We start from the raw sequence: 27876 nt of genomic DNA, 5'->3' as shown, positions 1-27876 counted from the left end.
ATTATAAAAAGGGCAGATTTTCTCCCTCTCCGAAACACACACATACGTATCTGGAATATTTCAGTATCAAAGGCTGGGAGAATATGTAACAGTAAATAATTTTATAGAAAATTGAATATTTCATTTTGGTCTTACATATTCATTAAAATATTAGAAAAGGACATGAGCATAAAACTAAGAATAGCTATGATCTACAGAGAATAGAACCCCCTCAAATGTAAAAGATACTCTAGATACACAGGCAAAGAGACAATGGGAAAATACAGAATAAAGACACAAAGAAAGACCAAACAGGGTTAGGTTATTAAAAAGTTAACAGCAAAACAGAAAGACACAGTATCGTAATTGGAGCGACTTCAGAGGGTGTTCTGGTGGATTTCTTTCAAGTTGAGCAAAAGTTACAATTGGGAAAAAAAAATCACTATCCGCCTATGATCATACCAGTAAATCCACTTGGCATGTCTCAAAAATATTGCTGTGCATACAAAACCTCAACGAGCAATTAGAACTTCTCGTTAATGTTGAAAAAAAAATAATAAGTTGTAAAAACAATAACTCAAACTGTTTGCAAAACTGGATCAATGCTATAGTTAATTCTTTATAGCACATGAATATAAAAGCTTGGTAATGTGGGGGAAATTTACATATTGGTATGATGACAACATAGCATGTGCCACATCTACACTATTTTGTATGCTTTTAGAAAATGGGAAATTGATTCTTGGAAACCAGCCCTTTAACTCTCCATTTGAACAATAGAGCTCTTAGTGACGACTGGTGGTTTTACTCCAGTGCCTCTAGTGGCAGAGCCAAGTATTACAAGAACATACACAAACGTGAGGGCAGAGCAAAAAATAAGCCTTAAAAATATTTTGATCTAGAATTTTATTTACTTGCAGCCAACGTCTAAAGTCATGAGAAAAAGATAATTTGGTCAGACTTAAAAAAAACTTTTTTCACCTGTCTTTCAGGGCAGAGCAACAAAAACATTTAGAAATTTAGAAATCAGTCAGTCAGTCATTTTCTACCGCTTATTCCATAGTGGGTCGTGGGGGAGCTGGTGCCTATCTCCAGCAGTCTATGGGCGAGAGGCAGGGTACACCCTGGACAAGTCGCCAGTCCATCGCAGGGCAGAAACATTTTGAAATATTTTAATATACATTTTCTTTTCACTTGCCTTTCAGTGTATCAGTACAAATGTCCAATAGCTAACTCCAGCTTTCAATTTGCTCCTTTCCCAATGTGTACCCCCCTTTCATAACCATGTGGCGCTGTTTCATTCAGACTGCAAAAGACTGCAAAAGTATCACATGGCGAAGGGGCAAAATGACCAATGCTGCAAGCTTCCTGTAAAAAAAGCTTGTCAACATTCAGATGTTTTAACAAAGGTCTAAGAAGCCCTCTTTAAATTAAAGTACACAGGATTTTATTAGCTTGAGTAAGTAGTAAACTTAGACTGAATATTATTTCTGTAGATTACTCTTAGCTCTTGCCCTTAATTTTGGTAATGGAAAAAATATTCCATTACCAAAATTGTTGAATAGGGGAATGTTGGATGGGTGCAAAAACTTGTTATCACTCATGTAAAAACCTTGGGTTGGAAGGCACCTGCACTATGCCTTCCTCCCTGTGTGTGTGAGATCATTGTTATCTCTGTGTGAACCAGCCTCCTTTCCGTCTCACACACACACACACCCTGTCTGAACTGTCTGTTGAATTGTGTATATAAATAAAGAGATAGGGTGTCAAAACTTTGTAGTTTCACTGCAAAGTGGGCTACCCTTGCTGCAAGTAACTCTGACTGTATCGTTCTTACCTCTGAGTTGACTAAATAATACCTAACATTTATTGGTCCTTCGAAGCCGGATTAATTCAATAACCTTATTTCTCTTTGCTTTAACAGTGACTCTGGGATCCGTGGGGGAAGCCTGACGTCGAGCGAAGCACCGCTGCACAGCCTCCTTTAGCCGGAGTGGCTGAAAGTCCCGGTGTGTGTGAATTCACACCTGGCCAGTGGGTTATTGCCTTCCTCGGCGCGGGGTGACTCTCACAGGGTCCAGAGAGTCACCAAGAAGTCAACTCCGAGGTGAGACAGTTTTAAAATACAGTTCATAGGAAAAGTACTTAACAGTCGTTGGTAGTGCGTCGCCGGTAAGGACGCTGCATTAGGATGGTTTTATTCCACCGTGAAAGGGATAGTGACAGATTTGGTACAATCCCGCCGTGAAGGGGATTAAAGAAAACGACTGAGGATTATTCCCCTGCGAGGGAATAGAGTAAGCGCTATATAAATAAAAGAAGAAAAGTACTTAACAGTCGTTGGTAGTGCGTCGCCGGTAAGGACGCTGCATTGGGATGGTTTTATTCCACCGTGAAAGGAATAGTGACAAATTAAGGTAGGGCCCCGCCAAGAAGGGGGCCAAATAAAACGACTAAGGGTTATTCCCCTGCGAGGGAATAGAATAAGCGCTATAAAAGTAAAAAGAACGGAGTAAATTGAGCTCATAAAATAACACCAAGTTAACTTAGAAAAATTACAAGGTACCTGAAACTAACTGTGTGACTGTGTTGTGTGTGTTTGGAGGACTAAGCATTTTAATAGAATCAGCAGGATTCTGCTAGTCCTGTGTTTTTTTTTGTCCAGATTAAAACTACGTACTGGTGACTTTGGAGATTCAGGTCGGATTTAATTCCAGAAAATTAACACCGCTGCGAATTAGTCGCAGTAGAAGGGCGTGTTAATGTCCTCTCCTTAAAGTCTCATGCCAGTGACCTTTTATCTGGGACATTTATACTATAATTAAACTAACATAAAACATAATGGGGAAGAAACAAAGTAAACTAATTGACTTAGAAGGGGAGGTAAAGTTTATGGAGAACTATGTAAAAGGAGCAGGTATGATCTGTCATAGATAAAAAATAAAAAACATGGGTTTTTGGGCAAATTAGATACAAAGGATGTCTTAAAATTACAAGGGGATCTAAAATTAGCAATAATGAAAACTAAAAAGAGAAAAATAACAAAGAACAATGGGGGAAGAACAGAGAAAAAGCTCTGATTTAACAGAAATATGTACACGATGGCATAAAAATACGGATTTTCAGGTAACTTAATTATCACTGAAATCCTAAAACTACACGGGGATCTTAAACTGGAGATTATGCATTCAAAAGATTCAAGAGACAATAAAAAACCTTGCCAGATTATAATTTCAAAGGGGACTTTTCAGTCCCTGAGTGCTCACAGTTGATAAACAGATTAAAACAAAAAGATGAATTAAAAAAACAACAATAAGAGCAGCTTTTAACTGACATAGCCATAATACTGAGGCCTTAAGAAAAGCACAGGAAAAAACTTTCAGCTTAACTGAAAACAAATAAAGGGGGGGGGCGGACCGCCACCCATCCCAGGTTAGATTATAAAGACTAAGAGATGGTTTTAGAGGACGTGGTAAAAGAAGTTAAAAGAGGAGGTGACAATGTGGACAACATGGAAACTGTCCAACTGGACAACCCAGTGAACAATGACTAGAGAAGAGAGAACAGAATGTTGTTAAAGAAGTAATCTGAGAGTAAAAGATTTTGTAGGCAAGCATTAGTGAGAAACAGGTGCTTTAAAAATCATTCTATGGTGTTATACTACTAACAATATCATGATAAAATACAAAAGATTCATTTTACAGGGAAATAATTCCATATTTGGCTCAGATTGTGTGCATTCTTGATTTTTCCTCTTTGAGAGAAGTTAAATTTCAGCTCTGTGAAACGACCTTGACAAAGAGATGTAGCTGCCTGAAAACAAAGATAAAACTTCTGCAAACAGCAGAAGTCTGTCTCTGCTGAAAGGTCTAAAAAAAAAAATTGTAACTACCTCTGCATGTGTCAAACTCAAGGTCCGCGGGCCAAAACCGGACCCCAGAAGTTTAGTGATTCTCTAGAAGTAGAGCCTTTTAATATAGTGATTGTGTGCTTGAATGTTATTTTGTCAATCAATAAGCAGTTTTGTCTACATTCTGCCACAATCTGCCTTTTGAAAATGTTTTGAATCTTGATCTTTATGTATAAAAAAAAAAAAAGAAAGAAAAGAAAAATTGGCTAAAGTCTGCAGACACAAAATGAACCTGGATTGAAGCTCTAACTATGTTTATTTAATCTGAGATCTTCTCCAAATGCAACAGTATATGTCAGTTTACATGAGATACTAACAACTTCACCTACTGGTATAATATAAAGATCTGATTGAATATATGAAACAAACAATGATGAAAGTTTTTCAACAGGTGATGCTCATCCAGAAGGAAGACAGTGTTCCTAGGAAATGCAGCTCATTCATTAACAATCAATTTTTCTCCTATAGGTGGAAGTTTTGCTGACTAATCATAGGCTGGATCTATGAAACATTATGTGCACAGAACAAATGACCAAGGTTCTGACTGACTTATGAACCTCACTGACCTGACAATGATAACATGACACCCAACAGATAACACCTTTAAGGAGGACCCCACTAAGACCACCTTATTGATTCTTGGTGAATAAAAAAAAAGAATTGAAGCGTTCAAAACAGACCTTGTGGAAACAAAAGGGGTTATGAGGAAACAATGTGCATTTTAAGAATAATAGAAGTCAAATTATGTTCAAATTTTTGCAAATAAAATGACTCTGACAGAGAAATAAGTAAGTAGTGTGTGAATGTGTGTGAATGGGAATGACTGATTTCATTGTAATGCATCTTTGAGGGACATTAAAAGCGCTAATAAAGGTCTGATGTTCTGATGATCTTTGCCAAATTTATATCTTAATAAGGTTTCCAGAATCTTTTTCGAAAAATCATATAAAGATGGCAAAGGTTCTACCTGTATTGAAAATACTGATAACCATAAGACAGTTCATAGATCTGTCTTCAATTTTTCACAATTCTTGTACAAACAGGTTATTTAAACTTTCATGTGGCCAAATGTCTGTGTTTGACTTTCTGTTTTTGTGAAATAAATGTCTGTTTCATGTTATGTAAAAATTAGAGTCCTCAACATTACAATAATAATATTAAGTCAGTTCTCTATGGTAAAACAAAAAGATTTTAACAGATGTTTAGACTTTTTCCAGTCAGGTTCAAAATGATTGAACTAGACTCTAACTTAACATAAGATGAAATGAACCTTAACAGAATTACTGGACTGGACTGAAATAGATAAAACTTTAGTTAATTGAAACAAACTTTAGTTACTTGAATTAAATACAAAGCTGACTGAAACTGTATGTTGTATCTATAAAACTGGGTAAGATAAACTAAGATTATCAGATATAATATGCCCTTCATTTTTTGTGTTCATCAGTGAGTGAGTTTTTATTTTTTATTTTTAATAAGAACTAAACCAAGCATTATTTATAATAATAGCAACTACCAAAAATATTGATCTCATTTTTAAATGTAATAAGGACTTACTTTATAAAATATGATAAAAAAGAATAATAAGAATTTGGAAAAACAGAGGCTTTAAACCTCTGCAGGAACAGCACTGACACTGTCAAAGGTAGATCCTAATACAGGAATCTGGAAGCTCATTCTGGCGTGGATAGTCAAAGTCCATCCAAGGATACATTTAGATGAGGCAGAGGGACAAATACAGGGCTTAGCTGAGAGCAACATGCATCCTGCCCTATCTGCTGTCCCACCTGAACTGTGGTCCCAATCATCAACTGATGTAGGACTTATAAAAGGGTTCCCACCATACAAGGTTAAACTAATATCTGAAAAAAGGCCATCAGTCCGCCAATACCCCTTAAAGCCAGAAGCTGAAGAAGATACTAAGCCAGTAATACAAGATATGTTGAAGTCAGGAATATTAAGAGAAGCACCTGACGCTACATGCAAGGCATATCACACTGACATCGCTATTATTATCACAGCCAAACATAACTCTAAAAAGATGTGCCCTTTAAATCCAAGTACTCTAATACCTACTGCAGAAGATGGAAAACCACATTCTTATAAAGCAAAAGTTGAAGAAGACACCAAACCCAGACAAGACATTTCTCAAACCCTTATACCAGATTCATGTGTTGTGTTTGTAGATGGCTCAGCATCTAAAGATGAATATGGAAAGAATAGAGTTGGTTATGCAGTAACAACCATCGACAGAATAATAGAAGCTAAATCTCTACCCAATACATGCTCAGCCCAAACAGCAGAATTATATGCTGTAGTAAGAGCATGTGAATTACATGAGGGACAAATACTTACTATATACACAGACAGCCAATACGTTTTCGGATCAGTACATCACCATGCTAAGATTTGGCAAAATAGAGGTTTTAAAACATCATCAGGGACAGAACTAACTCATTTCAACCTATTAAAGAGAAAATGTCAGATCTGCTATTTATAGACACAGACGTGCTGAAAGACGCCCAACAGTCAGCAACCAAGACAGAAATAAAGGCCTGGCTAAAGAGAGGAGCACAGAGAAAAGATGACATCAATCAGATAGAAGATAAACCAATCCTCCCAAAAACATTTATACAACACAGCGGCTACAGTGACACATTGGGAAGACCCACGTGTCAAGGGGGGAATATGTCACATCTGGAAAAGCATTAATGCTACACTATAAATATTTCTGACTATGCAAATCATTTTTGCAGATTATGCATAATTTGTTGCAAACACGGGGGAAGAAATATTGCCTAGTTGTAATAGATGAACCTAGTGACACATTTCTTCCCCACATATGGTATCCCACAGATTATAAGGTCAGATAATGGAACTCATTTTGTAAATAAATTAATAGATCTAAGTTCTAATGCATTAGGGTTTCAGTTAAAGATTAAGGAAAACAATGGAAGAAACAGGGAGGCCATGGCCCAAATGCCTATCCCTGGTTAAATTATGGATGAGAATAACTCCAAATCAAACTGGTCTTACTCCATTTGCCACCTACTGTACATCATTGTATAACTCCACCCACTATATTCTGAGTCTGAGATCACGTGACACCAAGTTGCTGATGTGAATTTGTATTCTCAAAGAAATAGTACATGGCAGACCGTTTTCTGTGCCCTCTGACATGAATGAAATAGAGAAAGCACAACAGGAAACTTCATTAGCTGAGTGGATGAATAAAATGTTGCAGACAAAAGAAGAACAAATGTCCAGTGGTCTGCCGATAATCTCTGCTCCTATCCCACAGAATGACCTGAGGCCTGGAGACCTGGTCCTGATTAAGACACTCCACCGGAAGGATTGGAGCACTCCTTGGTGGAAAGGGCCGTTTCAAATACTCCTGACAACGCCCACAGTTCTGAAAATAGCAGAGAGGCCTTCCTGGATCCATAAAAGCCACTGTAAGCCAGTTTTGCCGTTACAGGAGCCAAACCAACCGACGGGGTAGCAGAGGAAGTCCGGGTTCAAAGATGGCCCAGCGTCTCAAACCGGTGAAGAAAACAGCTGATCTGCGCCCAATTATAAAATGGCTCTCTGTAACATGTGGACAGGACTGATAAGCCTGAGCTTAATTCTGGTAGCAGGACTCTTTCTCTATCTAAAGCAGGATCCACAGGAGGTGATACCGAACCAGAAGAGATGGACATCAGACGGGACCCATCTCAGAACACTGACGGAAGAACATGACGCACATCCATTCCTACAGAATTTCTGGTATTGTTCATGGTGGCATATGCAACACTGAACTAGGTAGAAATACACGAAAATGAAGGGGACGATTATGATGACATGTTGTAAATAAATCACATCAAAAGCCTGAGTGAACTCATACATTGTATTTCATAAAATGACCTTACAGCAGAAAATCGAAAGAAGTTGTTGCTTAAGTGAAATGAGAAAAAGTACAATGATGACATAAACAGGGCAGATTTTTAAATTCCTTTATTATGTTTCACTGTTTTCATTAATTAAGTATTATTCTTTTATTTTTATGATTTCAAGTATTATTCTTATTCTTTTATTTTTATGATTTCAAGTATTCTTTTATTTTTATGATTTCAAGTATTATTCTTTTATTTTTATGATTTCAAGTATTATTCTTATTCTTTTATTTTTATGATTTCAAGTATTCTTTTATTTTTATGATTTCAAGTATTATTCTTTTATTTTTATGATTTCAAGTATTATTCTTTTATTTTTATGATTTCAAGTATTATTCTTTTATTTTTATGATTTCAAGTATTAATCAACATTTAACTTTTAATGGTCGCCGAGGGCGGCGGGGCCGTATGAGTATTTCCCACAAAATATAATCTGTTTACCGTCCGTGGGTTTTCGCTCATACAAAGTATTTTTCTTACTCGTTTTTATATTAAATGTTTTTACTTGTGATAAAAGGAGGGACTGTTGGATGGGTGCAAAAACTTGTTATCACTCATGTAAAAACCTTGGGTTGGAAGGCACCTGCACTATGCCTTCCTCCCTGTGTGTGTGAGATCATTGTTATCTCTGTGTGAACCAGCCTCCTTTCCGTCTCACACACACACACACCCTGTCTGAACTGTCTGTTGAATTGTGTATATAAATAAAGAGATAGGGTGTCAAAACTTTGTAGTTTCACTGCAAAGTGGGCTACCCTTGCTGCAAGTAACTCTGACTGTATCGTTCTTACCTCTGAGTTGACTAAATAATACCTAACAGGGAACTTTGATGAGGATTCTGTTATCTGATATTCCCTAAACAGGGATTAGGATAGATTGGGTACTGTTTATCTACACTGTGGAAGGTGCGGGGTATAGGAAGTAAAAATTTTACGATTTTACGTTCCACATAATGGATTTTCTTTCCATTATGTGGAATGGAAAGCGAATCATCTTGTCCAATGTCAACAAGATAGGAATATATACATAAGCCAAAGAGATCTGGATGCAATAAAATAGAAAACCTGGTCTTATGAAATCTAAATAACGGGCAAATAAATAGCATCAAGTGAAGAAGTAAATAGAAAGTAAATTCCTAGGCCCCGGTAGGATTCCATTTTGGTATTCGATTCACTTGATGCATTACATTCCGTGTTTTTAAGTAGTGCCAGTACACAACACATTTATGACAAGTTAAAAGTTAATTTCAAATCCAGTTAAACCAGCATTTTGCATTTTTCCACTGGTATTTATCTTTAGTGATAAACCTCAGGACCCGAGGTTGGAAGGCCTCCTTACCATCACTATAATCTTAATTTTCCTTCATAGAGTCTCTTTCAGAAGATTTAAGACCAAACTGAAGTAAATAGTACTGCACCAAAAATTTTACAAAAAAAAAAAACAAACTAAACACAGAGTAAACACAGAATAACTTGAAATCAAGGAAACCATAGGTATGTCTTAATACTGGTTTTCTAGTATAAAAGCAAATCTGATAGGTAGGCTGGACAACCTGTCTACTCTGATGTCAGATGCAGTCTTGATTTAATATGGTCAATAGGATCCCAAATATGTTTTTTTGGGAAAAACCCCAAAACCTGCATGTTAGTTAACTTGTCACCTTTAAGTTTTTTCTCAGATGTAAGGGTGTGTGCATGCTTGTTTGTGTGTCTCCATTTTGGCAACGTACTGGTTATCATTCCAGCATGAAACTCATTGTTCGCCCTTTCACTATGGCAATGGAATCTATAGAAATGAATGAGTCAGCGATTAATCATTATAATTTAAGATGTTTGAAATAAACAAAATTACATTGCACATAAAAGTGACCGTCAAAAAGCATTTCCTGGGCACCATTGGCGGCTTTCCTGCTTTTATCTAATTAAATATGGCTAACAGGAATAAACAGCTCTAAATTATTGTATTTTCATGATGTCCAACTTCCACTCAGCTCTCAAAATGCAACAGCCATCCAAACTATGCCTGCTTTCCTGACTTTCCAGAAATCATGTCTGTAATTGCAAAAGCCTCCACTCATCTTTTTAATTCCCTCAAGTGCATTCACTGGTTTACCACTTGCTCGTGGCATGTCTCCTTCGGACCATTTCATCTACCCCTAAGATGGAAAACAGTCTTAATTCAGCCTGCCTTATCATCTCTGATGTTAAAATCAAGACAAGCTGGCACATTCATTGGTCTCAGGAGCAAATGTAGCTACAGGGATCAAAAAGCCAATATCCTAAGAAAGGTATTATACTGTTTTCAAATGATTTTTGGTGTTTACAATATTAAGTAGATGTTTTCATTCAGGGGTACATGAGAATAATTTATTTTCTGATTTACTTTGACCACAATTGATCATTAGGGCAGGTTAACTGTGTTAGGAAATTTCTCCAGTTTCTGTTAAAAGACTAAAAGACATAATAACAAAACAAAAAAGGCATAATTAAGTTATAGGTAAAGGATGTCCTGCGTCTTTTAGAAATAATTTTAAATTATTTTTTGTGAAACATTTTATTATCAAGATGTCTTTAAGGCTCTATAAAGATTTTGTCTAAGATTCAAATTTTCTCATTTCATGACTATAACAAATATATAACAACCCAGGCTGTTACATTTAATTTGTTTAGGATTTGTACAACTTAAACTAAGCATAATTTAAAAAAATTTGAATTTTTAAATGTAAAGACAGTCACACTATTTCCTCATTTGTTTCCTTTCAATTTGCTTTTCATTAAGGCAGCATCAGGCCTGTTATTGGAATTCCATTAAGCAGAACTATATTCCTCTCAGGGGAAAGGAAATGGTAAAAAGGGAAGAGTGCAAAATGCTTTAATGGTTTGCAAAAACACTGTAAAGACAGGGGGTTTGCAATATTTATTTCTGCTTAAACCCATCTGCCCTCTGATCCATGACCAATCTGATCAGTGCAGCTTACGGGAGAAATAATATTCCAAATGTAATCTGTTTAAGTAGCTCTTTGAGTCACACACTGGAAACAGAGCAGCCCTGCCATGGGACGAGCAGACAGAAATGTACATCTATATAGAAGTGTTTCCCCTTTGGGATTTTACTCTGGATAGATCATAAAATAAGATATACAAATCTTTATGAAAGGCTTTATGTCTTTTGTAAGGTTTTTGTTCTTGACATTTCAGTGCAAAAAATTCATGCTTCTTTGTCAGACTCATGCTCTCTTTACCCGTGTCAGTGTGTCTTTATCTCTCACACTGTAACAAATTTAATTGAAAGGGGTGCTTTCCGGCAAAAAAATTAAAAACAGAAAACAATTTTTTGACAAAGGATCAAACTAGGAATTATCCTAATATACAGTAATTAAAGTAATATTTATGTGAATAAATACATCTCGACTTGCAAGTCTGACAGAACTCAAGTAAGAACATCGATAGACTGCAGAGCTGAATAAACCTGCTTGATGATTCAAGTCTCTGTACTACATCAGAAATCAAACGTCCAAGGTCTCCATTAGTGCAGATTTTGTGAGTGTTGATGCTGGCTGTTTCTATATGCACAAGATTAATTAGTGGACCAGTGTAAAGACAGCAGATCCACCTGAAACTCAGTTGATTAATTTGATTTGGTTATTAATTTGAGGACTGATTCAAGTGACTTAAGTGAATTAAATCCCCTCACTGAGTAACTCAGACTCACCCGGATGCACAATATGACCCGAATTTACCACCTTTAATATACAGTGACTTGCAAAAGTATGCATACCCTATAAATCTTTTTGCATTTAGTCCAGTTACAACCAAGCTATGTTTCAGGGGGAGTTTATGAGATAGACCAACATGAAGGCTATGTGGATACTGTGTTTCTCATGCTTTAAGATATGACTACAGGTTTTGAAACATTCATTTATTCATCTTCTATACCGCTCATTCCATAGTGGGTCACAGGGGAGCTGGTGCCTATCTCCAGCAGTCTACGGGTGAGAGACAGTTGACTATAAACAGTTTTGAAACAGTTGACTGTAAACTCATAACCTCGTCTGAAGCACTGTGTTGGCATAAAAGGTTTTGCCATGCGTTTTTCAAGGTCTGTCCAAGGACGGGTTCTCTGTATGTCTTGGAAATTTTTATGTCATCTGCTCCCCTTTATGTGTGGGGTACCACAGGGCTCAGTTTATGACCATCTTTTTTTTTACTCTGCATTTACTCCCTTTAGTCGCTATGAAATATAACGTCTTTAATTTTTATGCGCATGGACAGGAATGCATCCTACAAAAAAATCAACAAAAATGGAGAGGTGAACAAAAGGAGAAGTTAGCATAAAATTTACCTCAGTTTTATTTTTAGTTGTAGTTTCATCAGTGAAAGGAGGCAACTGCTAGTGTTACTCAGGAGCTGCAGAGGTCCACAACTTAGGTTGGAACATTTATCAGAATCAGTTGTGGCCAAAACATTACAGGTCCTCCATTGTACATATTAGTGGGCATAAGGTGCTGTTTTATATTCTCATCCTTTGCTCTTGCCATACACCCTGGGGCTAAGTTTGATCACATGCTTTCAGTTTATGTCTCTATAGAGTTGACCAGAGTCCACACATTTACCTTTGTGATGGTAAAACAAAAGACCTTTTGACTGCACGGCCACCAAACAATTGGCACATAAATAGCGTCAAGTGGTTGTTATGGAGACATGGTGAACATGCGAGGCCATTTTTTCATGCAGTTGAGCCTTTTTTTTTTTTCCACAAAACTACAGAGATCTATAGAGATTTTTTGCCATCCTTTACCATCCTACTTGTTGTGCATATTTTTATCATCTGGAACCAGAACTTAATCCAGAAAAGATTGTACTCTTGCTAACTATTGTAGGAAGGCAACTTGTTTTGGTAGAACTTTTTAGAATACAGCCAGACTTTTATATATTGAAAAAGTTGCAAACATGCCCTAATATTTTTTCAGACAAGAACCAGGCTGGCCTGTCTGATTACACAGTCCTTGAATACCTGCAATGTTCAGTTGTATTTTGCAGCTACATATTGGTTTATTTTTTCCCTAATAGCAAAAAAAAATAATAGTGAAGGAGGAAGTAAATCTGACTAAATGAGTGCTAAATTAGAAAGCCTTTTTCTGTAGCTAACCCATGCTTAGTGAAAATAAATCATAAACCAAACTGAACCAAGAAAAAAAAATAGAAAGAAGCTGTTTGGGCATAATGAGAACATTGTTTTAATTCAAACCTCCAAGTATAACTGTTCAGTCTTAAGAATAATCTTTTGTACCACACCACTTTGTGTTTGTAATCAGACAGTATCTGTTAACACCTAGTTTGTGTAATCATAGTTTTTGTTCTTTTTGAGCTTGCTGTAGTGAGATTGGTCCAATCATCACCTCCATGAGAATAAAGTCAAGCCAGAGGGAGGAGTCAAAAGTAAACATAGGAAGAAACCTGGAGACAAATGGAGCAATGCGAAATAAATGAGAAAGGGCACATCTGAAAGAATGAGTGTAACAGGATGAAGAAGATCTTGAAGCCAAATAAAGAAATGTGGGCAACAATGACCATCCATCACTCCAGGTGCTCTCAGTTCATTACAGTCTGACATGAGGGATTACTGAGTATGTCTTAATGCTGTAGGCTAGACTTGAGTATCACCTTAGACTGCTCCAATCATGAATGATAGCTGCAGCTTGGTTGTGGTGGGAACTACACAGGTGGAGATGGTAGTGGATAAGTGCAACTTGCCACTAAATCTTTGGGTACAGACAGTATCACAAGACAGTTAATCAAATAGAGAAGAGGACATTCTGTCATAGTTTTTGTTAATGATCTGACCCACATGCAGAATAACACTCAGGAGATAAATAGAAAGTTTAAAACATTTTTCACAGGAGTGAGATGGGTTTGAGATCCTGAACCGGTAAATCCCCAACTGCACAGAAGATGCGGAGAGGGTAAGACTAGAGGAAATAAACAGTTATTGTAAAGCCAGTTTCTCTCTATGCGTACTGGGGGAGGAAGATGGACTGCCAGAGGGGTGAGAGATGTGGGGTCTGAGAGCACAACGCAGGAGTGGTTCTGTGAAGGTAGATCCTTAGGAGCTCTGATCCAGGACTGTGTGATGAGAGTGGATTGATGGTGAGGAGTACAGGTTGGAGGTACTTGCATGAGAGTTGGTTGGAGGGTGGACAGGTTTCGCTTATGATTTGATCCGGATGGCCGAAGAGCCAGGAAGCTGCCAGCTTGAACTTGATGCAGAGGAAATAACTGGAGACTTGAATCCTTATCCAGAAGTCAGAGAATGCTCTTTAACAAGAGTCTGGAAACCAGCTTGAACTCAACCTGGTCTGGAAACAATCTGAGGAGGAGGACACACTTGAATTACTCAAAGTTCAGGAAGAAATAAGAAAGCAAAACTAGAGCTAGAGTTTGGCAAGAGTCTATTACCACTGGTGGCTAATACTCAGGCATCAAAGTGCTGGCAGCTTCCAGTCTAAATACACCTCCAGGTAATTAGTCAATGCAAAGCACCTGTCCCCTTTGCATCTGTGAACTCCAACACCATCTAGTGACAAAGCAGAGCAGGCAAACACAAATACAGGTCCTTCTCAAAATATTAGCATATTGTGATAAAGTTAATTATTTTCCATAATGTCATGATGAAAATGTAACATTCATATATTTTAGATTCATTGCACACTAACTGAAATATTTCAGGTCTTTTATTGTCTTAATACGGATGATTTTGGCATACAGCTCATGAAAACCCAAAATTCCTATCTCACAAAATTAGCATATTTCATCCGACCAATAAAAGAAAAGTGTTTTTAATACAAAAAATGTCAACCTTCAAATAATCATGTACAGTTATGCACTCAATACTTGGTCGGGAATCCTTTTGCAGAAATGACTGCTTCAATGCGGCGTGGCATGGAGGCAATCAGCCTGTGACACTGCTGAGGTCTTATGGAGGCCCAGGATGCTTCGATAGCGGCCTTTAGCTCATCCAGAGTGTTGGGTCTTGAGTCTCTCAACGTTCTCTTCACAATATCCCACAGATTCTCTATGGGGTTCATGTCAGGAGAGTTGGCAGGCCAATTGAGCACAGTGATACCATGGTCAGTAAACCATTTACCAGTGGTTTTGGCACTGTGAGCAGGTGCCAGGTCGTGCTGAAAAATGAAATCTTCATCTTCATAAAGCTTTTCAGCAGATGGAAGCATGAAGTGCTCCAAAATCTCCTGATAGCTAGCTGCATTGACCCTGCCCTTGATAAAACACAGTGGACCAACACCAGCAGCTGACACAGCACCCCAGACCATCACTGACTGTGGGTACTTGACACTGGACTTCTGGCATTTTGGTATTTCCTTCTCCCCAGTCTTCCTCCAGACTCTGGCACCTTGATTTCCGAATGACATGCAGAATTTGCTTTCATCCGAAAAAAGTACTTTGGACCACTGAGCAACAGTCCAGTGCTGCTTCTTTGTAGCCCAGGTCAGGCGCTTCTGCCGCTGTTTCTGGTTCAAAAGTGGCTTGACCTGGGGAATGCGGCACCTGTAGCCCATTTCCTGCACACGCCTGTGCACCGTGGCTCTGGATGTTTCTACTCCAGACTCAGTCCACCGCTTCCGCAGGTCCCCCAAGGTCTGGAATCGGCCCTTCTCCACAATCTTCCTCAGGGTCCGGTCACCTCTTCTTGTTGTGTAGCGTTTTCTGCCACACTTTTTCCTTCCCACAGACTTCCCACTGAGGTGCCTTGATACAGCACTCTGAGAACAGCCTATTCGTTCAGAAATTTCTTTCTGTGTCTTACCCTCTTGCTTGAGGGTGTCAATAGTGGCCTTCTGGACAGCAGTCAGGTCGGCAGTCTTACCCATGATTGGGGTTTTGAGTGATGAACCAGGCTGGGAGTTTTAAAGGCCTCAGGAATCTTTTGCAGGTGTTTAGAGTTAACTAGTTGATTCAGATGATTAGGTTCATAGCTCGTTTAGAGACCCTTTTAATGATATGCTAATTTTGTGAGATAGGAATTTTGGATTTTCATGAGCTGTATGCCAAAATCATCTGTATTAAGACAATAAAAGACCTGAAATATTTCAGTTAGTGTGCAATGAATCTAAAATATATGAATGTTAAATTTTCATCATGACATTATGGAAAATAATGAACTTTATCACAATATGCTAATATTTTGAGAAGGACCTGTACATAGTAAACTCACAGCTCCCGACACTTTCCTTATCAGCACATCTAAATGACAATGCCTGAAAATGGAGTGGTGTAAAATGGGTAGAGACCCTGGTGTAAAATGGTAATGGACTGAACTTATATAGCACTTTTCCAGTCATACAGACCACTTTATACTAGAGCCACATTCACCCAATTGCACTCACTAACGCTCACACATTCATACGCAGATCGGTAGGCAACTAGAGGTTAAGTGCCTTGCCCAGGGGCACATCAACATATGGCAGGAAGCTGGAATCAAACCCACAACCTTCTGATTGCAAGACATCTACTCTTCCTACTGAGCCACAGTTGTGTAACATTGTAGCCATGAAAAAATAGAGGAATGGGTGTAGAAGGGATAGTTCAATTTTAGTAGTGCTCCACCATGCCCTCGTTCTTACAGCGGCTCACCAAGTGTACACACTGCTTTTAAAATGTCTGGTTTTGTAATGGTTTAAATTTGACTGTGAAAAAAACACCAACGTTTTCACTTTTCATTTTCTTCTGATGAAGTAATTCTTCTGTCGATTTGAATGTACATTTGGACTTACTCTGTTGTTGAAAACTGAAATTAGTTTTCTTCTTCTGCTTGAAGGTTTAAGACCCCTTAAGGTTTTACGTTAAAATTGACTGGTATTTTCAACTGTTGATTTAATTCATAAAAAAAAACAACATTCCATCTTAGATAAAGCAAATGGGCCTTATTTAACAAAAAATGTTGATTTAATTCATAAAAGAAAACAACAACATTCCATTTTATATAAAGCAAATGGGCCTTATTTAACAAAAAATGTTGATTTAATTCATAAAAAAAAAGAAAAAACATTCCATCTTAGATAAAGCAAATGGGCCTTATTTAACAAAAGATGTTTCACACCATAGGTTTGCATAACATATGCTTTTTTGAGATACATGCATTTCTATTTGTCCTTTGTAACATACGTAGAGAACTATTTTATTTTTATGCTCAGTGCTCCTTAACTCTACCTAGCCGTGTTCTTCAGGTATACAGCAGAAACTAATCCCTTGCAGTATATATAACATGATGGTGGTCTTCCCTAATTATGTTGCTGTTTTCTTTCCAAGCTCCCTGACTAATTCATAATCTAACCAGTGGAATTCCCATGGATATAGTTCAGAGTCTTGAGTGGTTAGCACCAATTTACTGAAACCAAGCTGAGGAATGGCCACAGAGCGCAAGAGCACAGCCTTGAGAAACCTGTCCAACATGTTGTAAAATATGGTGTCAGTTTTTACCCCTAATCTCATGGAGGTCTTCCTGCATGGCTGTTTGGGATAATTAGCTCTGCTGATATTTGGCAAAATAAGATAAGATAAGATAGACTTTACAGTAGAAAAACTGTCTAATCAAAGAACAAGGTAAATGTGCAAAAACAAGTAGTAATAATAGAATAAAAAAATAAAAATAAATTAAATTAATTATGTACAGTAAAAAGTGGAGGTCATTTGTGCTAAAGTGACAATGATTGCAGGTATTTACAAATACAAAGGTGGTTGCACTAGTTATTACATGGTGGAATTTGAACAGTCGGACAGCGGTGGGGATGAAGGACCTGCAGTAGCGCTCTTTCCTGCACTGAGGGTGTCTCACTCGGCCACTGAAGGAGCTGAGCTCTACAGTCTGGTGCAGTGAGTGAGAGGTTATGTCCATGATGGATGTGAGCTTGGCTAAAATCCTCCTCTCACCCACCACCTCCACAGAGTCAAATGGGCAGCCCAGGACAGAGCTGGCCCTCCTAACCAGCTTGTTCAGTGTCTTCCTGTCCCACTCTGTGCTGCCTGGGGCCCAGCAGACGACAGCGTAGAGGACGGCAGAGGCTACCACAGAGTCGTGGCTTCTCTCTTAGAAAAGTTATGTACAGCAAATAAGGGTAATGTGAAAATAGAAACAAATTGTAAGACAATGTACAGACATAAGAACTCTTGTGAATTAAACACTTTTCTTTCAATAACTGGTGGCCTAAGACCCTTGTATTAAAATATTTCGCTCAACAGCCCCCTGAAAAAAATGTCCCCACATTCCCCACTCCTACTCAAAGAACATTTTGGGCATCACAGCAAATACTTTTCTATATTCCTATGGCCTTTCATTCTTGTTATTTTATGTTTTTTGAAAAACACATCATCCTTTTAGCCTGAGCTCTTGGTACCCTAAAGTGCTCTAGATCTTGTTTCAAAGAATAACAAAATGTATAGCCAATAAGTATCTCTCCATATTGCCAAATTCTACTGCCGTGAAATGTTTCTAGCCTGCCCTGTGTGCAGACACTAATTTATCTCTGACTCTATGCCCCCTGACTCTGTAGAAATGCTTTTAAAATAGGAAACCCAGCTGAATATTGGTCTTCAGACAGCAGGGGACTGCAGCTCACATGAGAATAAAAGTCATTTCTTAGCGCTTTGGGCTTTTATTGTATGTGACATTACTGTCACTACTACTGTTTTCTCATTCACTACAGCATGCCAGTAACTGTACTTCCTAAAACATGGTTATCAAGATTTCTGCTACTGCTGTGACCAGTCTCCAGTAATCTTTCAGTTCCCTGAATATGGAGGACAACATAAACTTGCATCATGCTGCCAACAGTTTGATGCTGAACAATAAAACTGCAGCTATCATTTTTAGATTTGTAAAATCTATTGATTTCAAACAAATTTAAGAGTTAAGATTATTTATGTAATTACTGTGGCTTCCAATAGTATTTGTATACCTTGAACATGTTTACATTTTTTCACAGTACAACCACAAACCTGTTAGTTCTATTGGTATTTTGTTTGATGGACCAACACAAACTACTGCATACTTTGAAAGTGGAAGGAAAATGAAACACAGTTTTCAAAGCATGTAAGCGACAAAGCAAACATGTGGAAGAAGGGCTATGTTTTTTTTTCCTTCTATTTTAACGAAAAGGAAAATAAAAGAAGCAAGAAGGAGAAAGAGGTCGGACTATAAGGAAAAAGGGAGAAAAGGAGAAAATAATAGAGAGAAAGAAAGGTGAATAATGGATAACACCCTAGAAGATTGCTTCTGCAGAAACATATATAGACATGCAGACCGCCCCAGCACCAGCCCGGACTAGTGCCGGCACCGCCCGAACCTGAACAACCCGCCCCCCAGGCACTCACCATCCCCCCACAAACACACACTCAGCCAATCCAAATGACCACACATTCAGAAAGAAGACACAACCTCCCCTCCCCACACACTGCAAGCCCTCCATGCCACCCTCCAGCTGGCTACCCCAATCAATGCTCACCTGACACGACAGCCAGCGGATCAGCATACCTCCTAACCATCAAGCCAATGTCAGCAGCCCTAGCCGCCTGTCCATGAGAGAAAAGCATGCTGCAGCCAGATACTCGCACCTAGGTCGACAAACTGCCCCAGGCCGAGCACACCTACCACCAGTGCAGGTACAAAATCTGCTCCAACACCCCACCCACCTGACCACGACAGCAGCCTGGCGGTAGTAAAATAGAGGTGTTTTCCTTTAATACAAAGACAACCAGCCTGGCACTTAGAGGTGTGCAGCCTGACTTTTTTTATTTTCAATCTAAATAACACATATTTTTGATTTTTTTTTTATTATGATATAGTGTGTGTAGAAAAAAAATCATTTTAAACATTTGTGGCTTGTTTGTTTTACCCGATTTCCTCTGTTCAGCATGCAGGAGAGTCTGTCCTTGAGTTCATACCAATTCTCTTTCAATTCAGTTTAGAATCCTCCTGTGAATTTCCTCTTGTCTTCTTTTTTTTCCCTTATTCGTCGTGCACACATCAATTAGTCTAATTGATGTGGGACACTAAAGAGTAGCACACTTTCTACACATCTTTCTTTGTGAAATGAAGAAAAAGCCCAAAAGCAATTCATGCAGAGTTTAGGAATTATCTGTAACCTTAACAGATTGCCCCTATTGTGTTGGAAAAAAATGGTTTGAAAAGAAATCATGGAGTACATTTCTGCAGTGTTAGTAATCTACTCAAAAGTTATTTTCATGAAGTGTGCAGATGCATCCTTAGAGATCTATCTTAATTGCAAAATTCCTGCTGGAACAGCCCTAAGCCATACTGCTGTTATACGGTTAAACAAAGCTGGAGATTAATGATGGATAAAAAAATCTTCTTTTGTCTTTCTGGATAATTAAGATATACAAAAGTAGGTTGCCTGTAGCTTCATCTTTTAAATTAACCACTATGGTTTACTTTATATGTCCTCGTTCCATCCATGTGAAGGGATGTTTCTTTGGATTACAAAGATCTTTGTAGTCCACTCTCTACATAACTTCTTGAAATGTAGTCATGCTTTGAAAACTTGAAATGAATGAGTTTAGTACAGTACGTCATGCCTATGTTTATTTGACCTTTCTGTGCAAAAAAGTTAGTGTTTTATGATTGCATTAAATAAATATTTGAATAACTCTTCCACCACAAAATGAACTCAACTTTGTAACATCACACAAAATATTTCATTTTAAATTGATTACCATTTTGGTCCCTGACTAAACTAAACTCCCATCAACTTCTGTTTTTGTGCTGTGTGTGATTTTATGTAGGCCATATCCCGGTGAGCAATGTGCTTGGCTCGCAAAACTGTATTTTAGGCCCTCTACATCATTTTCTTCATCTAAAAAAATCTGTTTTATTCCTTAGTATTTATTTTTCACCCTTTCTAATGGGGTTCCCTTCCTGTCTGCCTATATCATGTGACCTACTCTGTATGCCATTGTCCAGACAGCTTTCAGTTTAGGGAAAGCTGACTAAAGCACAGCTGCCAGGTCAGTTCATTTTATGACATTCAAAGCAAAGTGCCATATTTATGAAGTGCTTAAGTTACACATATGAAACGCAGAAAAAGTTATTAGCCAAACAAGTTATATCAAAATAGAGAGTGAACATGCACACATTGGCATAGCACTTCAGCAAAGATAAACACATCAGTAGAAGCAAGACATGAGCTGCATACGTCGAGTCAGATACATTTTTAGAAATGCAACTCTGGTTGGGAAAAAATATCCGTCACTGTCAAGGTAAGCTATCTAAATATTGCAGTATCTGCAGTTGAATGTGTTTTATTTTACTGTGCTTTAAAGCTACTGAGCTCGTACTTGTACTCTACGTCTGCTCCTTCATTCGGGACCGGGTCGCAGGGGCAGCACACTCAGTAGAGACAACCAAACGTCCCTCTCCCCAGGCACCTCCTACAGCTCCTCCGGGGGGAGCTCAAGGAGTTTCCAGGCCGGCCGAGAGACATAGTCCTTCCAACGTGTCCTGGGCCATCCCCTGGGCCTCCTCCCAGTAGGACATGCCTGGAACACCTCCCAAGGAAGGCGTCCAGGAGGCATCCGGTATAGATGCCCGAGCCATCTCAACTGGCTCCTCTCAATGTGGAGGAGCAGAGGCTCCACTCCGAGCTCGTCCCAGATGGCCGAGCTCCTCACACTATCTCTAAGGGAGTGCCCTGCCAGCCTACGGAGGAAGCTAATTTCAGATGCTTGTATCAGGGATCTTGTTCTTTCAGTTATGACCCAAAGTTCATGGCCATAGGTGAGGGTGGGAATGTAGACTGATCAAGAGCTTTGCTTTTTGGCTCAGCTTTCTCTTCACCACAATGGACCAGCACAGCGTCCCCATTACTGCGGCAGCTGCACCAATCCGTCTGTCGATTTACCGCTCCATTCTCCCCTTACTCATGAACAAAACACAAGATACTTGAACTCCTCAACTTGAGGCAGGAACTCCCCTTTAACCTGAAGAGGACAAGCCACCTTTTCGCGGTCGAGAACCATGGTCTCGAACTTGGAGGAGCTGATCTTCATCCCAGCCGCTTCACACTCGGCTGCAAACCGCCCCAGTACAAGCTGTAGGTCTTGGCTAGAAGGGGCCAGCAGGACCACGTCATCTGCACAAAGAAGAGACGAAATCTATTGGTCCCCAAACCAAACCCCCTCTGGTCCTTAGCTGTGCCTAGAAATCCTGTTCATAAAAGTTATGAACAGGACCAGTGACAAAGGGCAGCCCTGCCGGAGTCCAACATGCACCGGGAACAGGTCCGACTTAGTGCCGGCAATGGATACCAAACTCCTGCTCCGCTTGTACAAAAACCGGATGGTCCCTAATAAAGGGCCTCCGACTGCCTACTCCTGGAGCACGCACCATGAAGGACACAGTTGAATGCCTTCTCCAGGTCCACAAAACACATGTGGACCGGTTGGGCAAACTCCCATGAACCCTTGAGTACCCTGCAGAGGGTGTAGAGCATTCCATTGTTCCATGGCTGGGACGAAAACCACACTGCTCCTCCTAAAGCCAAGGTTCGACTATCGGCCGGACTCTCCTCTCCAATACCCTGGCATAGGCCTTACCATGGTGGCTGAGGAGTGTGATCCTCCTATAGTTGGAACACACCCTTTGGTCACCCTTCTTATGAAGGGGGACCACCACTCCAGTTATCCAGTCCAAAGGCACTGTCCCCGACCGCCACGCAACATTGAAGAGGCGTGTCAACCATGACAGCCCGAGAACATCCAGAGACTTGACGTACTCAGGGCGGATCTCATCCACCCCCGAAGCCCTGCCACCGTGGAGCTTTTTAACCACCTCGGTGACATCAGCCGGGTGATGAAAGAGTCCTACTGCCACGCATTCTGACGAATGCGTGGTAGCAGGATTGAGGAGATCCTCGAAGTACTCCTTCCATTGCCCGATAATGTCCCCAGTTGAGGTCAGCAGCCCCCCACCTCCACTGTAAACATTGTTGGCGAAGTACTGCTTCCCCCTCCTGAGGTGCCAGACGGTTTGTCAGAATCCCTTCGAGGCCAACCGGTAGTCCTTCTCCATGGCCTCACCGAACTCCTCCCAGGCCCGGGCCGTGGCACGCTTGGCCTCACAGTACCCGTCAACTGCCTCAAGAGTCCCACAAGCCAACAACAGCTGAAAGGACTCCTTCTTCAGCTTGAAAGCATACCTTACTGCCAGTGTCCACCCCCGGGTTCGGCGATTGCAGCTGCAACAGGCACCGCAGACCTTACGGCCACAGCTACAGGCAGCAGCATCGACAATAGATGCGGAGAACATGGTCCACTCGGACTCTATGTCTCCAACCTCCCCTGGAATCCGGTTAAAGCTCTCCCAGAGGTGGGAATTGAATACATCCCTGGCTGAGGGCTCTGCCAGACGTTTCCAGCAGACCCTCACTATGCGCTTGGGGCTGCCAAGTCTTTCCGGCTTTCTCCTCTTCCAGCAGATCTAACTCACCACCAGGGTGTTGTTCAGTGGACAGCTCAGACCCTCTCTTCACCCGAGTGTCCAAAACATGCGGCCGAAGGTCTGAAGATATGACTGGGTCCCGTGAGGAACAACCAGGTGCTCTCCGATGAGTCTCGACCCCAGGCCTGGCTCCAGGGTGGGACCCAGCTCCGGCGTACTGGGCAACATCAGGTGCCCCAATTGTGTGGTCCTCATGAAGGTGTCTTGAACCACTCTTTGTCTGACCCATCACCCAGAGCCTGTTTACCATGGGGGACCCTACCAGGGGCATTTAAGCCCCAGACAACATAGCCTCTAGGATCATTCGAGCACTCAAACCCCTCCACCACATTAAGGTGGCAGTTTAAGGAGGGGAGATACTGAGCTATCAAGCAAATACATGGCATTGTTTTTAACTGAGTATCAGATGACAACTTGTTGTCTTCAAATGCCACTAGAAGCTCAAGAAATATTAAGTGCTCTAATTGAAAATTAAAAAATCGGCACAAACAAAAGGCCTCCGCGGTATAAGTGAACCTTGGGTCACTCAGGACTGAGACCTCCACATGGGAGAGTTGTTGTAGAATGGTCAGTTAAACATAAACACAAATACATCTTAATATAATGCACTTTCTGAGCTTCAACAATAAAGATAGCAGACACGCACGTCTCCAAATTACAAAGTTTGCTCTTGTGAATGAAGTGTGGGAAAGTTTTGTCAACAATTGTATGAGCTGTTACAAACATGGTGCTGGTATCACCATCAATGAACAGCTCCTCACAACCAAAGCGAGATGTGCCTTCCTCCAATATCCACAAACCTGACAAGTTTGGCATCAGGTTTTGGCTGGCAGCGGATGTCAACACAAAGTACATGTTGAACGGCGCTCCTTATCTGGGTAAGGATGAGGCGCACAATCCAGGTCAGCATCTTGGAGACAGTGTGGTGTTGAAGTTGGTGGAGCCATACACGGGGAAGGGGAGAAACATCAGAACAGACAACTTTTTTGCATCACTTGAACTGGCCAAGACACTTCAAACAAAAAAGACCAGCATCGTGGGTATAGTGAATGGAAGCAGACGCGAGCTTTCCCCGTGAGTAAAGGAGCAAATGCCGCTGTACTCAACCAGAGTGCTAAAAAACACCAACGCCACCCTCACAGTCTACCAGTGTAAAGCCCGAAAAAATTTGTTTGTGTTGAGCACTGTGCACACTTCATCTGGCATCCTCAATGGCACGAAGTCCAAACCCGAGGTATGGTATGGTTTACCATAACCATACCAAGGTTGGCGTGGATGTGCTAGACCAAATGTTAAAAAAATACTCCGTCAAAGCAAAATGCATGGAATGCTCATCCATCCATTTGTTTCTTATTCCTGTTTTGTTCAGGGTCATGCATAGTGAAGGATAGAGAAGAGCATGTGTTCTTAAGGCCTAGATCAATAAAAGCAAATAACTCCTTTAGCCCCTAAGTGGGTCCTCAAAATTTATTTTGCTTAAATGTATTTATTACCTAAAGTAAAGTTAAGTTTTGAATAAAATTAAATAAAATGACTAACATACATTATATCAAATGTTTACTACCTTTATGGCTATAAACTAAATCTTATATTTGCATTTTATTATAGGCATCTATTAAACCAGGACAAATGGCCCTGGCTCGGGGGACCTTTGGTGTACCGGTGGGCATAAGGGCCTCCGAAACTGGCAGGTAAGTCCCATCTCATTGCAGGTGCTCCTTCATTCAAGGAGCACATTCTGCTGGCGGGGAGGAGGGTCTGCGGGAGGGGGTGGGGCGGTGTCAGCCTGGGTGTCCAGTGTCTTATGTGCTCTGGGAGTTGTTCGAATGTTGGGGTGGGTGTAGGTTTCCTTCTGGGGTGGGGAGGGGTGGTTGGCCTTGGATGGTTGGGGGCGTTGTTTGGTCTTGGGTGGTTCCGGCTCGGTTTCTGGTTCCTTGTCTTGGTTCCGGTTACTGACGCTGGTCCCTTTTCTGTCTGGGGGAGGGGGTTCGGAGGGGTCTGCATGGCCCGAGTGTGCAGGCTGGCCGGGGTTGGTCTCGGGGTGGATTGGTCTCGGCTTCCGGATGGGTTTTGGTTTAGGCTGTGTGGGCTCTCTTGCCTTTTGTGGGCCACGGAGTGTAGCTTTGCGGGGTTGCTTCTGGCAGGGGTATGGGTGTCGGGCATGTTCTAGGACCTGGATGGTGCGGGTCTTCTTTTCGTGGGGGTGCACTTTCATGGGGGGCTTCGTTTTTGGGGGGCTGGTAGGGGCACATTTGCGCAGTGTGGGCTTTGTGTGCAGCTTTTGCTTTGGGTGCTCTTTGCTGCATTCCATCCTCCACTGTATGGCATGCTGTGGTGTTGGGGTGGTGGTCCTATGCGTGGCGGCTCTGACCTCCGGGCGTGGGTGAGTCAGGGCGGGCGTCGCTGGGCTCTGTGCTTGCGTCGGGCGTCTCGCCTCATACTGGGGTAGGGTTTGCTCGTTTGCTGGATGGTTCCTGGTGGGTTCGGTCTGCTCGGGGTTAGTGGTCCTCGCCGTGCCCCTACGAATGCACAGAAGGATGGGTGGTGTTGCTGTGGTGCTGGCTCGGGGGGATCTGCGGTCTGGCTTGGCTCTATCGTTTTTGCTTGGCTGACCTGGATGTAGGTGGGTCTGCGTCTCTGGATGGGGGTGTGACCTCTTTGCTCCGTGTGCTGGGGCCTTTCTGTGGCGCCCTTCGGCTTGCTGGGCCGGTGTCTTTCCCTTGGGCATGGTAGTGGGCGGGGTGGTGCATCGTGTGGTCTGCTTAACTGCCCAGCTGGCCCGGTGGTCTCGGTTTGCCTGTCTATGGGGGAGGGGTGCATGTACCTATCATGGCCTGGAGCTTGCATTTGGGTGGGCCTGCCGTTTTGGGTCAGGTGCGGTTTGGTGGCGGCCTTGGTGTTGGAGTGGGATGTGTTTTGTTGCCCTGCTTGCCTGGTTGTGGCTGCTGTCTGGTGGCGGGCTTCGGGGGCTGGGCGCTCTGTTGGCTCTGTCCTGTGGGTTCGGGGGTGGCTGGACATGCTGGTCATGTGCCCTCCTTTGTGTGGCGTATTTTGGTTGTGCTGGGCTGGCTGGTCTGCTCCTTTGTTTGGAGTGGGGCTGCGCTTGTGGCTGGGTCCTTTTTGTTGGGGGTCGGTGGCTACTTCGGGCGGCGGACTGGGTAACGGAGCTGGGGTTCGGGGTATGAGGGGCCGGGTGGTTCCGGGGGGGGCTGGGGACGTTGGTCCCGATTTTCAGTTGGTTCTCGGGGCCTGTTACCTGTCCCTAGTTTTTTGCCCGGCAGATGTGCCTATGCCTCCCTCCTTTGTTGGGACTCGGCAAACGGGGGTGCCTATTGGGGTCAGCCGGGGAGCTGGCTCCCTGGGAGAGCGGTTTGCCCCCCAGTCTTTCCCTCCCCATCCCCAGAAACCTCCCTCTGCCAGCTCCATCACAATACCACTCATGAAGGGCCTTGGGGTGCGGGTGCGCCATCGGAGTGCCGCGAGGGTTTTCCATCTCTGCGGTCCCATGGCAGCCTGTGCCCCAATTTTATTGTACAACTTAGACACTCTCACTTATAACATGTTCATGACATTCACATGTAGGGTCTTGGGGGTGGGCGCACTCAATGGCATCAGGAGGGAAGGATATCCTAGTAGCGTAACCTCTGGTGCCTGCGCTCACCTCTAAGGGTATAATTGCATGTAGACATTGAGGGTTCAGAGTGGCGGGGGGGGGGGCAGACCCTCTTCCCCACCGTTTTTCTTTTTCAATGCACACTACAACAACACGCATCAACACCACATTTGAGCTGGCGGAGGCAGGCTTGGGGTCTTTTCACAACCCCGTTCGCTATTTCCCATCTGTGGTCGGAGGCCGGGAGAGGGAATGGGCCCTCTAGTCGGGTTTGAGCTGGGGTTAGGGGTCGGGTCTTGGGGATTGTGCTGGGCTGGCGTTTCGGCTCTCTCGGGATCGCTTGGGTTCCCTTGGATCTCGGCCCCTGGCTTTAGGCCCTGGTCTGCCGGCTGGGGGGGTGCCGGGCTCCGGCGGGGTGGCACCCCCTACGGCAATGAGGGGCACCCCCTCATGGCCGTGGTGTGCCGTGCGGGTGGCCGGTGGGATGGGGCGCCTCTGGGTTTGGGGGTGGGGTTGGCGGGGTGCCCGGTAACTGGGGCCGCCGTGGCCTTCTTTCCACGGCTTCCTTCTGTGGTCCTGGCCCGGGGTCGGGCGCTGGGCTGCGGTTGGTGGTCGGTTGGGTGGGGCGGCAGAGCATGTCTTGTGACTACACCGGGATGGCTGGCAGGGTGTGCTTGGCCTGGAGCGGTTGGCCCGCATGGCCCAGGTCCCCGGCCGGTGCATGTATCCCTCTCGTGGACTGCTGGGCTGGAGCTGCTGGCACTGTCTTGGGGGGTTGGGCGGCTTGGAGGTGTGCTGCTCTGCTGGCTGTCTTGTCCGAGGGAGGATCGGGGCTGCGGCCTGTGGGGTGGAGGGGTTGTGTCCACTTCTAGGGCGTGTGGTCACTGGCGTTTGGATCGGCTGGGCGGCGA

At 42.2% G+C, this 27876-nt stretch overlaps 1 protein-coding gene and 1 long non-coding RNA gene across 2 annotated transcripts; both read right to left on the bottom strand.

The window, feature by feature from the left end:
- Positions 1–13036: 13036 nt before the first annotated feature.
- Positions 13037–19475, bottom strand: LOC124872867. Its single transcript, XR_007039373.1, has 3 exons — positions 19343–19475; positions 14280–14397; positions 13037–14190 (listed from the first exon to the last, which is right to left on the bottom strand). It is a non-coding gene; the product is annotated as an uncharacterized LOC124872867 (long non-coding RNA).
- Positions 19476–25740: 6265 nt separating this feature from the next.
- On the bottom strand, positions 25741–27602 carry LOC124873046 (extensin-like). The gene is made up of 2 exons (XM_047373526.1): positions 27431–27602; positions 25741–26561 (listed from the first exon to the last, which is right to left on the bottom strand). Exons 1-2 carry the CDS (start codon positions 27600–27602, stop codon positions 25741–25743), a joined length of 993 nt encoding a protein of 330 aa, XP_047229482.1.
- Positions 27603–27876: the final 274 nt, after the last annotated feature.

The sequence above is a fragment of the Girardinichthys multiradiatus genome, chromosome 8 (assembly GCF_021462225.1).
Source record: "Girardinichthys multiradiatus isolate DD_20200921_A chromosome 8, DD_fGirMul_XY1, whole genome shotgun sequence".
In the NCBI taxonomy this organism is placed as follows: domain Eukaryota; kingdom Metazoa; phylum Chordata; class Actinopteri; order Cyprinodontiformes; family Goodeidae; genus Girardinichthys; species Girardinichthys multiradiatus.
The sequence above is the reverse complement of the archived record's forward strand: the minus strand, read 5'-3'. Positions and strand labels throughout refer to the sequence as shown.

Coding starts and splice junctions, on each gene's coding strand:
- LOC124873046 (XM_047373526.1), bottom strand. CDS start 27,602: ATGCTCTGCCGCCCCACCCAACCGACCACCAACCGCAGCCCAGCGCCC. Junction 26,562..27,430: donor TCCCACCGGCCACCCGCACG/GCACACCACGGC, acceptor CAACGTCCCCAG/CCCCCCCCGGAACCACCCGG.